The 15,119-nt window shown below is 39.2% G+C and overlaps 1 protein-coding gene across 5 annotated transcripts in view; it reads left to right on the forward strand.

Annotated features, from left to right (window-relative positions):
• The window catches only part of ENTREP2 (endosomal transmembrane epsin interactor 2), a 446,665-nt gene that overhangs the window by 311,643 nt on the left and 119,903 nt on the right, over positions 1-15,119 (forward strand). For all 5 annotated transcript variants that reach the window (XM_005559031.5, XM_045397159.3, XM_005559032.5 and 2 more), the window contains exon 3: positions 9,499-9,609. In XM_005559031.5, coding sequence (XP_005559088.4) covers positions 9,499-9,609 — 111 coding nt within the window. The remainder of the gene's footprint in view (positions 1-9,498; positions 9,610-15,119) is intronic.

Genomic DNA, 15,119 nt, shown 5'->3' on the forward strand with positions numbered 1-15,119 from the left:
CTGAAGCATTGTGTGTTTTTTAAATCGTGGGCCATGAGACAATTTCATGACGAAATCAGCGTCTTAAAGTTTTTGCAACATATTGAGGTCAATGTTGTTTTGTAGAAGTTGTTTTACTTTTGTGTGTGTGTGTACAGGATCATGAGGTAAAATATATTTCTACTGTGGATACCAAAAAGGCTTATAAAACAATAGCGTAACCATTAACCATGCCTGCTTGGGAATCAGACTGCCTGGGTTCAGATCCTGGCCCCACCGTCACTAGTATAGGAATTTACGTAGGTTCCTTAGTTTGTATGCAGATGTTTCTTGACCTGTAAAATGGGTTTAGTCCCTGATGTGGAGGAATTTGCTTGTTATTCTTTAATGTTTTTATTTTTTATTCTCGGTCTGGAGCTGCCACTTTTTAAATACAACTTTTCTTTATCTTGTTTTCCAAATGATTCCTAGGAGAGCAATTACTGGTTCAAAAGGTATATTCCGCTAGTCTGACTCTATTGTATGGGGAAATAAGTATAAAGTGTATGGTGAGTATAGCCCACATAGAACAGTGAGAGCAGGACATAAGATCAACCTCGTAGGGAGTTAGGTATAGGGAAAAGGTGTGGGTCTTGGGGCTGTCTGGCAAACTGAATTTGAATTACGGCTCATGCTAACTTGTCAGCATGGTGATATGGTGGTAGGTTTTAAGCTGTCTGAATCTCAGTTTCTTTACCTGTAAAATGAAAAAAAATTATAGCTATATAATAGTTTGTTTTATGGACTAGATGAACTAGAAGAGTTCATAGTCCCATTGTATTCCTCCATTACATGTAGCAGATGCTGTTTTTAATGCAGAGATTCAACACGTTTTATTCAGTGGGTAAATAAGTATAATTGTTTTAGGGGGAGGTGCTGCAAATTAACCTTGAAATAAGGCAGATATTTTTCACTCGGGGGGGAAAAAGTGAACTTCATCAACACTGGACTGAATGTCATTTAAAAGAGTCTATAGTGAGTATGGAGGAATGTGATAGGTTGCTGGGTTTTATTTCATTCTGTTGAATTGGGATTTGCCTTTGTTTCATCAGTGGAAGATGTTTGGTCCTTATAGGCATTTCTTCTTGATCTGCATTTTATTTCAGTGTATAAATTGCTTCCTGCCTCCTGGTCCTGTGACCTCCCTGACTCAGCTTTCTCCTCCTCGTGCCCTCTGATACTCACATTCTCACCTGTATAATAAAAATTGTTACCCTGCAGTCACCACCGGTTATATCTGAGGCAAAATTCCCTCCGCTTTTCTCAGAGGTGTTAACAATTTACCATCGATAATCTTGTTTCAAATTTTAAAATATGAAACATAAGAGGCCACATCAAGGCCTTATATCTTTTCCTTCTCACCCTCCCCAGAGATAACAAAAGTCTGCGGCTATCGGGCTGTTGTATGACTGTATAATTTTACTACACATGTATAGATACATAACCAATATAGAGTTTTATTTTGTGGGCTTTCATGATTTATATAAACGGTATTACGTGTGTCCTTATGCAACTTGCTGTTCTCACTCACCATTATGTATTTGAGATTCAGCCATGTGGATATATATAGACCTGATTCACTCATTTTAATTGTTCTTTTATGGGGGAAAAATAACTTTATCCATTCCTTAATGGCTAGACAGTTAAGGTCTTTCCAGTTCTTTGAGATTTGCAGGCATTGTACAGTACTTCTTTAGGCACATGTGTGAGTTTCTCCAGCCAGAAACAAATGGAGCAATCAGGGACTATTGCCAAACTGTTCTTGAGCTTGTGTCAAGTTACACTCCTACCAACATTTTACACAGTTTTGTTTTGTTTTTGTTGCCAATCCCTCAACCTTCACCCACTGTGAACACTTGGCCTTTTCAATATCTTTTCAGCCATTTTGGTGTAGTGTGAAATAATCATTTATTACGGTATTAACTTGTACCTGTTGCTTACTAGTGATGTTAAGTATCTGCCTATCTTTTACTCTCACTCTTTTTGACTGTCAGGTTTCATGTCTTAGACACATTTCTATTGATTTGTAAGACATCTTTATATGTTCTACATGTTAATCCATGGTCTGCTCTATCTATCTAGTGCAAATACCTTCTCCCACATTTTCACTTCTTTTGGTCATACAGATCATTTGACCTTAATGTGTAACAATCATCAGTGTTTATAAGAGCTACATTTGTGTATAGTGCTTTAAAAAATTCCCCTAATCCTAAAATTGTAAAGATGTTTTCTGCATTTTTCCCCTAAGTTCAAAGTTTTGATCTGCACATTTTATGCTTTTAATCTGCTTTTGTGTATGATGTGAGGCATGGAAATAGTTTTTGTGTTTTTTCCTATATGGATAGCCTAGCACCAATTTTTCATCATTTATTCTTTTCACACTGATTTATGACACTCAGTATTCTATAGCAATGTCCCATCTATAGATAAGTTTATGGATAGGACTGAATTGGTTTCTTTGCTATCCATCTGCAAATACCATACTATAATTCTTAATTTTTTTTTTTTTTTTTTTTTTTTTGAGACAGAGTCTCACTCTTGTCGCCCATGCTGGGGTGCAGTGACTCTATCTTGGCTCACTGCAACCTCTGCCTCCTGGATTCAAGCGATTCTCCTGCCTCAGCCTCCTGAGTACTGGGATTACAGGCACCTGCCACCACACCTGGCTAATTTTTGTACTTTTGGTAGAGACAGGGTTTTGCCACGTTGGCCAGGGTGGTCTGGAACCTGACCTTAGGTGATCCGCCCGCCTCGGCCTCCTCAAGTGCTGGGATTACAGGCATGAGCCACCATGCCCAGCCTATAATTCTTTAGCATCGTATGTGTCTTCTTTTTCGATTCTTAAAGCCTTTTAGTCTTTTTTGCATTGGCTGAAAGTGCAATATCTTATTGAAAAGAAGCAGTTACAGCAGGCTGTAAAGATGTTTCTGATTCCTTATTCTTGATTTTAAAGGAAATAATGTTTAACTTTTGCCATAGAGTGTGATGTTTGCTGTTAGAGTTTTTTTCCCCTATAAATACCTTTTACTGAGCTATTTATTTACCCCTTCAGTCCTAGCTTGCTTAGAGATGTTTAGAAAAACTACGAATGACTTTAGATTTATATATGCTCTTTATTCACCTGCTAATATGATTAAAATTTCTTATTTACTCTGTAAATTTGTTTTTTGGGCATATAATTTGGTATAATAACACATAGAGTTTTCTGATATCTAAACATTCTTGCATTTTGGAGCCAAACACTTGTTGATAAAATTTTTAAATACATATAGCTCAAAATATATAATTTTGCATCTTTTGACATAAGGGGGTTTAGTCTTTAATTTTCATATGTTATCATTATTTTTGAGGTTATGCTAATTTACTTAGAGATAACCTTAAATTTACAGAAAAGTTGCAAGCCCAATGCAAAATAATTTGTTCCCTGAACTATTTAGTTATGATTCTTTAGTCTCCTTCCTATCCAATATTTCCTCAGTCTTTCCTTGACCATCATGACCTTCACTTGAAGAATACAGGCCTGTTTTCTGTAGAACATCCTTCAGCTGGGGTTTGTCTGCTGTTTCTTCATGATCGGATTTGAATTATGCATCTTTGGGAAGAATATCACAGAAGCAATGCTGTGTTATTTTTGGATCCTATCAGGTGGCACAAAATTTCAATTTGTCCTGTTATTTTGAAACTTTGATCACTTTGGTTAAGGTGTCATGTGCCTCCACTGCGAAGTTTTCTCCTTTAAGGTAAATAACTTGGGGGGAGATACTTTGAGACTTTGTGTAGACCCATGGGTCTCTTATCATTAACTTATTATCTAATCTTTTATTATCATTACATATTCCGATACTCAAATTGTCCCTGATTTGGCCAGTGGGAGCCCCTTAAAGCTGGCTTTTGCATCTTTAACATGCCCCCAACATCATTTATTGAGCATTTCCTTACTTGATAGCACCAAAAGAGAGGGAGTTCTGTCTTTTTTTTTTAGACGGAGTTCCGCTCGGATTGGTGCGACCTCGGCTCACTGCAATCTCCACCTCCTGGGTTCAAGCGATTCTCCTGCCTCAGCCTCCAGAGTAGCTGGGACTACAGGTGCCCACCACCACACCCAGCTAATTTTTTGTGTTTTTAGTAGAGATGGGGATTTCACCGTGTTAGCCAGGATGGTCTCCATCTCCTGACCTCGTGATCCGCCCGCTTCGGCCTCCCAAAGTGCTAGGATTATAGGTGTGAGCCACCGTGCTTGGCCAGGAGTTCAGTCTTAACTCTCCCTGCCCTAGACCTGGAATTAATCCTTTCCCTAAAGAGCTCTGGTTTCTTTTTGTGGAGAATGGAATTGAGAAACAAAGTTGCATTTTTAGTAGAGACAGGGTTTCACCACCTGACCATGATGGTCTCTATCTCTTGACCTCGTGATCCTCCCGCCTCGGCCTCCCAAAGTGCTGGGATTCCAGGTGTGAGGTGGCGTGTGCCTGTAGTCCCAGCTACTTGGGAGGCCGAGGCAGGAAAATCCCTTGAACCTAGGAGGTGGAGGTTGCAGTGAGCCGAGATTGTGCCACTGCCCTCCAGCCTGGTGACAGAGCGAGACTCAAAAAAAAAAGAAACAAGGTTGCTAGGTTCGCTCATGCCTACTGGGAATATCATTGCTCCCAGCCCTCTAGGTGACGAAATTATAGGATATCTATCTATCAGTCATCTACACAGCACTGAAGACTATGAGATTACATTATACTGCCATTTGCAATACAGCACCACCGTGTGTATTCTGGTTTGAGAAACTCAGCACCTATTATCTTTGCCATATTTCCTTATTTGATTAATTCACCTTGTAAATAACCAATCCACTATCCTCGCTGCCACTCCGTCCCACATGGGTGCGCTTAGCTTCCCACCTGGGCTGCGATGTCCCACATTACTGGCTTGTCTGTGCAGTCACCCTTCTCCCGTTGCTAGAGCTTTCACCCCACTCAGGTGACCTTGGCCTCTCCCAGGACATGGAACTTGTTCTGTCCCACTTAACGGCTATTGCACTGAATTGTTCAAGAAATAGAAAACCTGTGGTCTTATAAATGCGTTGGGGAACTTGCCTTTTGCCCTATTATCGGAAGATTAGATGTTTTCGAAAGTTTGAAACAAATCTACCCGTGAAAGGCTGTGGGCCTGCTGTTTTTTTGTGGGTAGAGTTTTACTGATATTTTTCTCAAGATTATGTTCAGGTTTTTTTGTTCTTTTGAAATTGGTTTTGGTCACTTATATTTTCTAGAAGATGTTTTCATATATTTTCTGATATAATTAGCAGAAAGCATTTCTTAGTATTGTCCTTTGTGCAGTGAGCTGAGATCACACCATTGCACTCCAGCCTGGGTGACAATGCGAGACTCCATCTCTAAATAAATAAATAAATAATAAAAAATGGTGATTCATCTGTGCCATGAAGTATTAGGCAATTGTAGAAGGGAATAGGGTTATTTGTATGTTCTTATAGCGAGATCTTCACTATATTAAGTGCAAAAAAAGTAAGTGAAGAAAATGTATGTATTATGCTGCTGTTATATAGTTTTATTAAAAAAAGATGGAAGGATAAAATATAAAATTAAAAAATAAATGCTTATCTATTAAAAAATAGAAGGGAGGAAATAGAGTGGAGGAACAGAATAAAGGCTAGACTTATGTGAAACTTCACTTATAGACCTGACTTTAGAATAATTTTATATAATTATAAATGAAACTCAGTTTTAGAAACAATTCCTAAACAAGAAAAAATGAAATAAAAGGAACTAACCTGGGTTCCTGATCAGTAGCATAACCACACATAAAGGAACCATGTGAGTTTAAAACACCATAATTTGACTATTTCTGGTAGAATGTACTGTAAGAATAAAAAGAAATATAAATCTTAAACTATTTTCAGTCATTTTTTTTGGCAGTTGTATTGGCGTTGTTATTTTGAGACTTGCGTGGATATTGTGAAATTAAATCCAACAGATTAATTATATTAAGAATAGTTTTTGGGGCCGGGCGCGGTGGCTCAAGCCTGTAATCCCAGCACTTTGGGAGGCCGAGGCGGGCGGATCACAAGGTCAGGAGATCGAGACCATGGTGAAACCCCGTCTCTACTAAAAATAGAAAAAATTAGCCGGGCACAGTGGCGGGCGCCTGTAGTCCCAGCTAATCGGGAGGCTGAGGCCGGAGAATGGCGTGAACCCGGGAGTCGGAGCTTGCAGTGAGCCGAGATTGTGCCACTGCACTCTAGCCTGGGGGACAGCGCGAGACTCCGTCTCAAAAAAAAAAAAAAAAAAAAAAAAAAAAAAAAAAGAATAGTTTTTGGCATGGTTGAAAGGAGATACAGATGTAAAATTAATATGGTTACGTAAAACCTTATAGTTTTGTTTGCAGTTTTTTTGTTATGTATGACTATATTTATTTTAAATTTTAGATTCAGGAGGTACATGTGCAGGTTTGTTACTTGAGTATGTTGCGTGATGCTAAAGTTTAGGCTTCTAATAATCCCATCACCCAGTTAGTGAGCACAGTAGGTGGTGTTTCAGCTCTTCCCCTCAACCCCCGGTTGGAGTCCTTAGTGCCTGTTGTCCCCATCTTTGTGTCTGTGTGTCCCCAAAGTTTAGCTCCCACCCTGTAAGTGAGAATATACAGTATTTGGTTAGACTCTCTCTGTCTAATGACGCAGATGATTAAAACGTATCAAATGTGTTTAAGTTCTTGGCTCACAATGGCTCAAACTCACTCCCCTCTCCAGTAAACAGACAAAACAGTATTTCATGATACTGTTAATTTTGGAGGATGCTAGGGAACCAGCGTTTTTTTTTTTTTGAGATGGAGTTTCACTCTGCTGCCCAGGCTGAAGATCTCAGCTCGCTGCAACCTCTGCCTCCCGGGTTCAAGCAATTCTCCTGCCTTAGCTTCCTGAGTAGATGGGATTACAGGCACGCAGCACCATGTCCGGCTAATTTATGTATTTTTAGTAGAGACGGACTTTCACCATGTTGGTCAGGCTGGTCTCAAACTCCTGACCTCATGATCCACCCACCTTGACCTCCTAAAGTGCTGGGATTGCAGGCATAATCCACTGTGCCCAGCCAGGAATCAGCTTTTTAAAAAAATAGACATGTGTCAAAGACTATGTCTAACTCATTATTTAATGAGGAAATCAGTAAGAAGTTACAAGCAGTTGAAAGGCTAATTCAAACACTGCACACATATAAGCAATCAGGAATGCTGAAATAAATTTACAAATAAATATAAAAGTGGTCAATATCAGTGGGGCAATAATCAGTTACATGCTACCAGACAAAATTCCTTTACATTTGTATCGTCAAGAATCATTTGCTCTACTATCAGTTTTATACGACTATCAGTTGATGAACTATCAGTTGTATGCAGAGTTTTGAAATAGCAAAAAGACATTGTAAGGCAGAAATAACCCTGAAGGGTGCATTAGACAGGATATCCAGTGACTTTTTTTTTGCTCTTTAACAAGTTTTAATGCCACTCTCCCTGCCTCTTGATCATATTAATCTTAAAGGTTACTCTCCATCACAAAAAGGGTCTTTCTTCATTAGATTTGGCCTAATTATTTACATAGATGCAGAAAGAGTGCTAATTAACCATATAGACTTCGTTGAGTTTATTTTGCAGTTTAAAATTATTTTAAAACCTGGAAAATGAACAGAAAGAGTCGAGTATATATCCTGCTTTTCCTATATGAACTATACCTCAGGGTAACAAAACAGTTGATGAATAAAAGTCTCTGTCTCTATATGTATTCTTATTCATAAAGAAAAGATGACAGAGTGAGACTAGCACTATTTTGGAAACCCTAATAAATTAATTAGTCTAAGTCATCATTAAAAATGGCCGCTAACATCACAAAAAGAGAGAAAATATTGGCCAGGCGCGGTGGCTCATGCCTGTAATCCCAGCACTTTGAGAGGCCGAGGAGGGCAGATCATGAGGTCAAGATATCGAGACTGTCCTGGTCAACATGGTGAAACCCTGTCTTTACTAAAAATACAAAAATTACCAGGGTGTGGTTGTGCACACCTGTAGTACCAGCTACTCAGGAGGCTGAGGCAAGAGAATCGCTCGAACCCGGGAGGCAGAGGTTGCAGTGAGCCGAGATTGTGCCACTGCACTCCAGTGACAGAGTGAGACTCCATCGAAAAAAAAAAAAAAGAAAAAGAAAAAAAGAGAGAGAGACAATATTTGCCTTTTATTGATCTGAATTTGGCCAAACCTCCGTATTTAATCACCAAATTACAAGAAATACAGAGGCTAGAGAAACGTTAAATGATAGAGGTCTACAATCAGAAAGTTTAGGCTGTAAGAAACTCTATAGGACAAATGAACTGGTTTCTTCAGTAAATTTCACAGAGGGAAAAGTGAATGGGAAACCCACAGACTGTCAAAGATTCCTAACAGCCAGTTGTACCACATGGACCTGCTTTCTATCCTGTGTAGCCTGATTCAAAGTGTGAAAAAACTTAGACAATTAGGGAAATGTGAACGCAATATCTGATGATATTAAGGAATTTTTTTTTTTTTTTTTTTTGAGACGGAGTCTCGCTGTGTCGCCCAGGCTGGAGTGCAGTGGCGCCATCTCAGCTCACTGCAAGCTCTGCCTTCCGGGTTCACGCCATTCTCCTGCCTCAGCCTCCTGAGTAGCTGGGACTACAGGCGCCCGCCACCACGCCGGCTTTTTTGTATTTTTAGTAGAGACAGGGTTTCACCCTGTTAGCCAGGATGGTCTCGATCTCCTGACCTTGTGATCCGCCCACCTCGGCCTCCCAGAGTGCTGGGATTACAGGCGTGAGCCACCGTGCCCGGCAGGAATTTTTATTTATTACAGATATGATGATTATTTTGGCTATGTTTTCAGAAAGCTTCTCAATTCCTTTAGAAATATTAAGGGTAAAATTTTATCATGCCTGGTATTGGTTGCGAAATAATCCAGATGGTAGGGGCCATAAATGAAGCACAGTTGGCTGTAAGTGGATTAATTATTGATGTTGGGTGGTGGGCACATGTGACTTCATTATACTGTTTTCTTTGGTTTTGCATGTGTATGAAATTTTCTGTAATAAAAATTAAAACAAACCTAAAGGCCTTCTAATAAGTATACTTCTGTCACTTGATTTTCTTTAATAATGTATAACTTGTTACTCTTAAGAGTATATAATGTACAGTCTTTCAAGTTTAACTCCTTAAATATTTTATCATAATAGGTTTTAAACAAAACCATGGTAGCTTGCTATGGCTTCCTACAGATCTTACTTTTTCTATTTCGGGTCATATGAATTTGGAAGTTTGAGAAATAACCTACCACTTTCCTTTAAAACACATACATGTTATTCATGTAATTATGTGATCAACTGTTGTATAATAAATGAAAGCTGTCGTAAAGCCATGTCATTTTTCCTTTGAGCCTCTCCAAGTGAATAATCAGTTTCTTGTTTGGTTTGTTTCCAGATAACCTTTTTCATGCTGCTTTCTGCAGTGTGTGTAATGCTGAATTTGGCTGGTTCAATTCTCTCTTGTCAGAATGCTCAGCTAGTCAACTCCCTAGAAGGCTGCCAGTTGGTAAGTAATGAAATGCAAACCCTTTCATAAAGGTCATAGGATTTGATTTTGCATGAGAGCAATTTTAAAAATAATTTTATTGTATTCTTAGGTTCTCATGTACACTTTCAATTCATTCTGATATTTTCTAGTTTAAGGTATTTAGGTTAATCTGATTTATTTCTATAAATTAGATAGCAATTTGCTTATTGATTTATAAGTAGTACAATTACAAGTTGTTCTACTTGTAAATCAGCTACTAATAGTATATTTTTAAGGATCACAATGTGGTGCTATTTTGGAATAAGTATCCTTAGTAACTATTATATTTTAGCATTTGTTGCATTGATTCTTATTTGTATTGAATTTTTAAAAATCAATTTGCAAGTCAATTTGAAGTGCTGATGTACATATTATGCTGGATGACAAATATATCAAAACAATATAGTTCTCAATTAAAAATAATTTTCTTTCAGATCCAGGAAAATTGTAGACACTGTGCTATGTACATTGTAGAATAGAGGTATTCAATCTTATGGCTTCCCTGGGCCACGTTATAAGAAGAATTGTCTTGGGCCACACATAAAATACAGTAAAACTAGCGATAGCTGATGAGCTTAAAAAAAAAAAGTCACCAAAAAAACTCATAATGTTTTAAGAAAGTTGACGAATTTGTGTTGGGCCACATTTAGAAAATTGTAGACAGTGTGCTGTGTACATTGTAGAACAGAGGTGTTCAGTCTTTTGGCTTCCTTGGGCCACGTTAGAAGAATTGTCTTGGGCCACATATAAAATACACTCATACTAGCGATAGCTGACTAGCTAAAAAAAAAAGTCAAAAAAATCTCATAGTGTTTTAAGAAGGTTTACAAATTTGTGTTGGGCCTCATTCAAAGCTGCCTGGGCTGCATGCAGCCTGGTGGGTCACAGGAGCTTGTTGTAGAAGATCAACAACTTGTTTGTTGGGTAGAACTATCATTTCAAGATAACGTAGCTCATGGTGCTGTAATATGTACATCTGGCTGTGACAAAAATTGCAGTGTGTTTGGTTGCATTCTGGTATGAATATACTTAAACTCCCGATAGGACTGTGCCTCCTGGGTGTGGGAACATGGGCCTTTGTTTCTTTGTCTCGGAAGCAACAGCAGGCTACCTTTCAGAGCCACGTCCCTCCACACTTGCCCTCTGCCTGCTCTACCTGTGGCTGTGATTCCGAGAAGTGATTGCTGAATAACCAGAAGCTTTTCTGCTGTGGGACCATGCCTGCTTGGCTTGGGACCATGTGGTTTGGATTCCCAGGGCAGCCACTGGGAAGCCTGCTGCTCTCTGCATTCTTATCTACGAAAGCCAGCAGGACCAGTGTCAGTTGGCACAGTTTCAATGCTGAAGTGCCCACTGAGTTACAAAAATGGATTGTTGGAGCTCCATCTTGTTATTGTCTGTTGAATGTGGCCTGGAGAACATTGATCAGATTTCATCCTTATATCATGTACACAGAAGTATTCCTGGTATGGTGTAGACCCCCTTATGATTGACAATCGGCACAACCTGGATCCCCATCTCCATCAGAAAGGATAACTCGCCATCTTGTATACATGACTTGGCCAGCCTCTTTATTCCTCAATACTACGTGCCATGAGTATAGCAAAATCTGGTGACCTACGAGGAACTGGCCATTTTTTTCTTGGACTCTCATTTTCCAATGCAGGGCCCTGTGTGGGGTAGACAGAGTGATTGGCTGAAGGGAAACCACAGTGCCTGCAGGTCCACACCAAAAAGAAAGCCCACACCCAGTGTGCAGGCTTGAAGGGCTGACCCCTCCTGGTATTAATCTCAGACCCTGTTTCCCCACATCACAGACTGCATGGAAGGATAGGAAAGGGAGATTTGGTCTCCTCTATTTCTTACCGCTTTTTCTACCTCCACAGATACATAAAAAGAACATCACATACCACAGATGTGTACTCTCACATACATCTGTTTGGTTGATGGTACCACGAAATCATCAATATTTACCTCACTTTAGAGCTTGATCCTAGGTGTCTCTCTGCCTTGGCTCATACACGGCCAGAAATCTCAGAGCTACAAACCAGTGTGTTCACTTGCTTGGGGGCAATGCATGCAGTACAAACAGTACTGGATTTGAAGTCAGCAATCCAGGATCAAAACCATGCTTCACCACTTCCTGGTTATGTGACTTAGGACAAGAAACCCTCTCTCTCAGCCTTGCTTCCCTTTCCTGTTGATATGGTTTGGATCTGTGTCCCTGCCCAAATTCATGTTCAGTTGTAATCCCCAGTGTTGGAGGTGGAGACTGCTGGGAGGTGATTGGATCATGGAGGCAGATCTCATGAGTGGTTAGCACCATCCCTCGGTGCTGCCCTCATGATAGTGAGGGAATGAGTTCTCACGAGAACTGATTGTTTAAAAGTATGTGGCACCTCCCTTCGTTGCTTTTTCTCTTGCTCCTGCTCTGGCCAGGTGACTTTCTGGCTCCCCCTTCGCCTTCCACCATGATTGTAAGTTTCCTGAAACCTCCCCAGAAGTCAAGCAGATGCTGGCGTCATGCTTCCTGTACAGCCTGCATGAGCCACTTAAACCTCTTTATAAATTATCCAGTCTCAAATATTTCATTCTAGCAATGCGAGAATGGACTAATCCTTGTTTGGTGTGGACATGACCTACCCTGAGTTCTTCATAGAATATTGCAAAACCGATGCAACACGTAAAAAGTATACCCCTTTCATATAATAAAAATTATACATTTACTATAGAAATTCAAAAAACGAAACACTTCATAATCCTACCACCCAGTTGGTTATGTCCTTCCAGTCTTTTCTGTGCATAATGTGTGTGTATATGGATGTATGTGTATGCATGTATGTATACATATATATTTAATGTATTTAAATGTGCTATCTCCTTCATGCTGCTTTGTGATTTCTTTTTTAACTGATCACATTGTCCTATGTTTTATTTATTTATGTTTTGAGATGAAGTCTTGCTCTGTTGCCCAGGCTAGAGTGCAGTGGCGCTATCTCAGCTCACTGCAACCTCTGCCTCCCAGGTTCAAGCGATTCTTCTGCCTCAGCCTCTGAAGTAGCTGGGACTACAGGCATGGGCCACCAATGCTCAGCTAACTTTTGTATTTTTAGTAGAGACAAGGTTTCACTATGTTGGCCAGACTGGTCTCAAACTCCTGACCTCAGGTGATCCGCCTGCCTTGGCCTTCCAAATTGTTGGGATTACAAGTGTGAGCCACCATGCCCGGCCTGTTCCATGTTTTAAAATATTCTACAATTGTATTGGTAGTGACTTCTCTATATGTATGAATATAACATTGTTTAACCAGATCTCTGCTTTTTGTAATTAGAGAGATGACCATCATTCTTATACAAATTAAAACCTTTTTACAGCTCCTAAAAGTAGATATATATGATAAAAATGAATGTATCTTTAGAGTATTTGATGCATATTGACATACTGCCTTTTAGGAAAGTTTACCCATTTATATTCCCAATATATGAGAATGCTCTTCTTCCTATGCCTTTGCCAGCGCTGAAAGTTGTTATTCTTTTTAACCCATGCTCATTTGAAAGATACAAGATGACTTCATTGTTTAATTTGAATTTCTTTGAATACTAGTAAGATTAAACTTTTTATTCATTTATAATTGTATATACATAAGCTCATATATATTTATACATATATGTAAGTATGTCACATATTTATGTTTATGCACCATTTATATTTTATTTTCTTCTGTGTTTTGTCCGTATGTATTCTGTACTCAGTTTTAGATTTAAATATTTCTCTTAATGATTTATTAGAGCTTTTTATATATTATGGCTTTGAATCCTTTGACTTATATTGGGCAAATATATTCCCTGGATTGTCATTTGCCTTTTAATTTTTGTCAGAAAAATAGAAAACATTTTAATTTTTATGTATTCAAATTTACCAATATTTCTCTTTGTAATCTTACCTTAGAATCATGCTTAAAAAGATTTTCTCCTTTCCAAGATTATGCTACCCCAATAATTTCCTGGTTATGGTGTGCTTTTTTTTTTATAGTTAACTATTTAGTATTTTGCAATCTACTTGATGAATTGGACTTTTTCTCTCTAAATAGTTTAGTAGTTTTCCTGAAACCATTTTCTGAATACTCTAATATTTCCCTGCTGATTTGAAATGTCACCCAAACCATTAAGGGTCATTGGCAGCAAGTTACAATTACTAAGAAAGCCACAGGCCGTTTATTGTGAGGATAGTGGGGCCTATTGAATCACCAAGGAGGCTAGAGATCGGGCTTGGAAACTGGCTGGTTCTAAGGAAGCTTCTTCTGTCCACTTAGAAGTCTGACTCAGACTGGGGCCTACAGCGGGAACCCTGAACTTACCAGGCTACAGTTCTGCAGGAGTGGATAATTCCTGTGGTTCTTAACCTCTGGGTCTGTTTGCTTTAGAGTCAAAGACCTGGGAGGAAGTGTTTAATTGGACACAGCAGGATGATAATTTGCTTAACTGTCCTACCAGACTGAATTCAGTCACACATGGGCTACTTTTTTTTTTTTTTACAGACATAGGCTACTGACAGGGGATTCAAGATGTAATACCCGAAACAAAGTTAGCTGCTATTAAGCAGGGTTGGGGGAGGAGGGAAGCTGGACATGTATGCTGGGTGGTGAAGAAACAACCAACATCAACTCTTTTTTTAAAAATTATTATTATACTTTAAGTTCTAGGGTACATGTGCACAACGTGCAGATTTGTTACATATGTATACATGTGCCATGTTGGTGTGCTGCACCCATTAACTCGTCATTTACATCATGTATCTCTCCTAATGCTGTCCCTCCCCCCTCCCCGCTCTCCACTCCCCACAATAGGCCCCGGTGTGTGATGTTCCCCTTCCTGTGTCCAAGTGTTCTCATTGTTCAATTCCCACTTATGAGTAAGAACATGCAGTGTTTGGTTTTCTGTTCTTGTGATAGTTTGCTGAGAATGATGGTTTCCAGCTACATCCATGTCCCTACAAAGGACACAAACTCATCCTTTTTTATGGCTGCATAGTATTCCATGGTGTATATGTGCCACATTTTCTTAATCCAGTCTGTCACTGATGGACATTTGGGTTGATTCCAAGTCTTTGCTATTGTGAATAGTGCTCCAATAAACATACGTGTGCATGTGTCTTTATAGCAGCATGATTTATAATCCTTTGGGTATATCCCCAGTAATGGGATGGCTGGGTCATATGGTATTTCTAGCTCTTGATCCTTGAGGAATTGCCACACTGTTTTCCACAATGGTTGAACTAGTTTACGCTCCCACCAGCAGTGTAAAAGTGTTCCTATTTCTCCACATCCTCTCCAGCACCTGTTGTTTCCTGACTTTTTAATGATTGCCATTCTAATTGGCGTGAGATGGTATCTCATTGTGGTTTTCATTTGCATTTCTCTGATGGCGAGTAATGATGAGCATTTTTTCATGCGTTTGTTGGCTGTATGAATGTCTTCTTTTGAGAAGTAT

This window comes from Macaca fascicularis, chromosome 7 (genome assembly GCF_037993035.2).
Source record: "Macaca fascicularis isolate 582-1 chromosome 7, T2T-MFA8v1.1".
Classification (NCBI taxonomy): domain Eukaryota; kingdom Metazoa; phylum Chordata; class Mammalia; order Primates; family Cercopithecidae; genus Macaca; species Macaca fascicularis.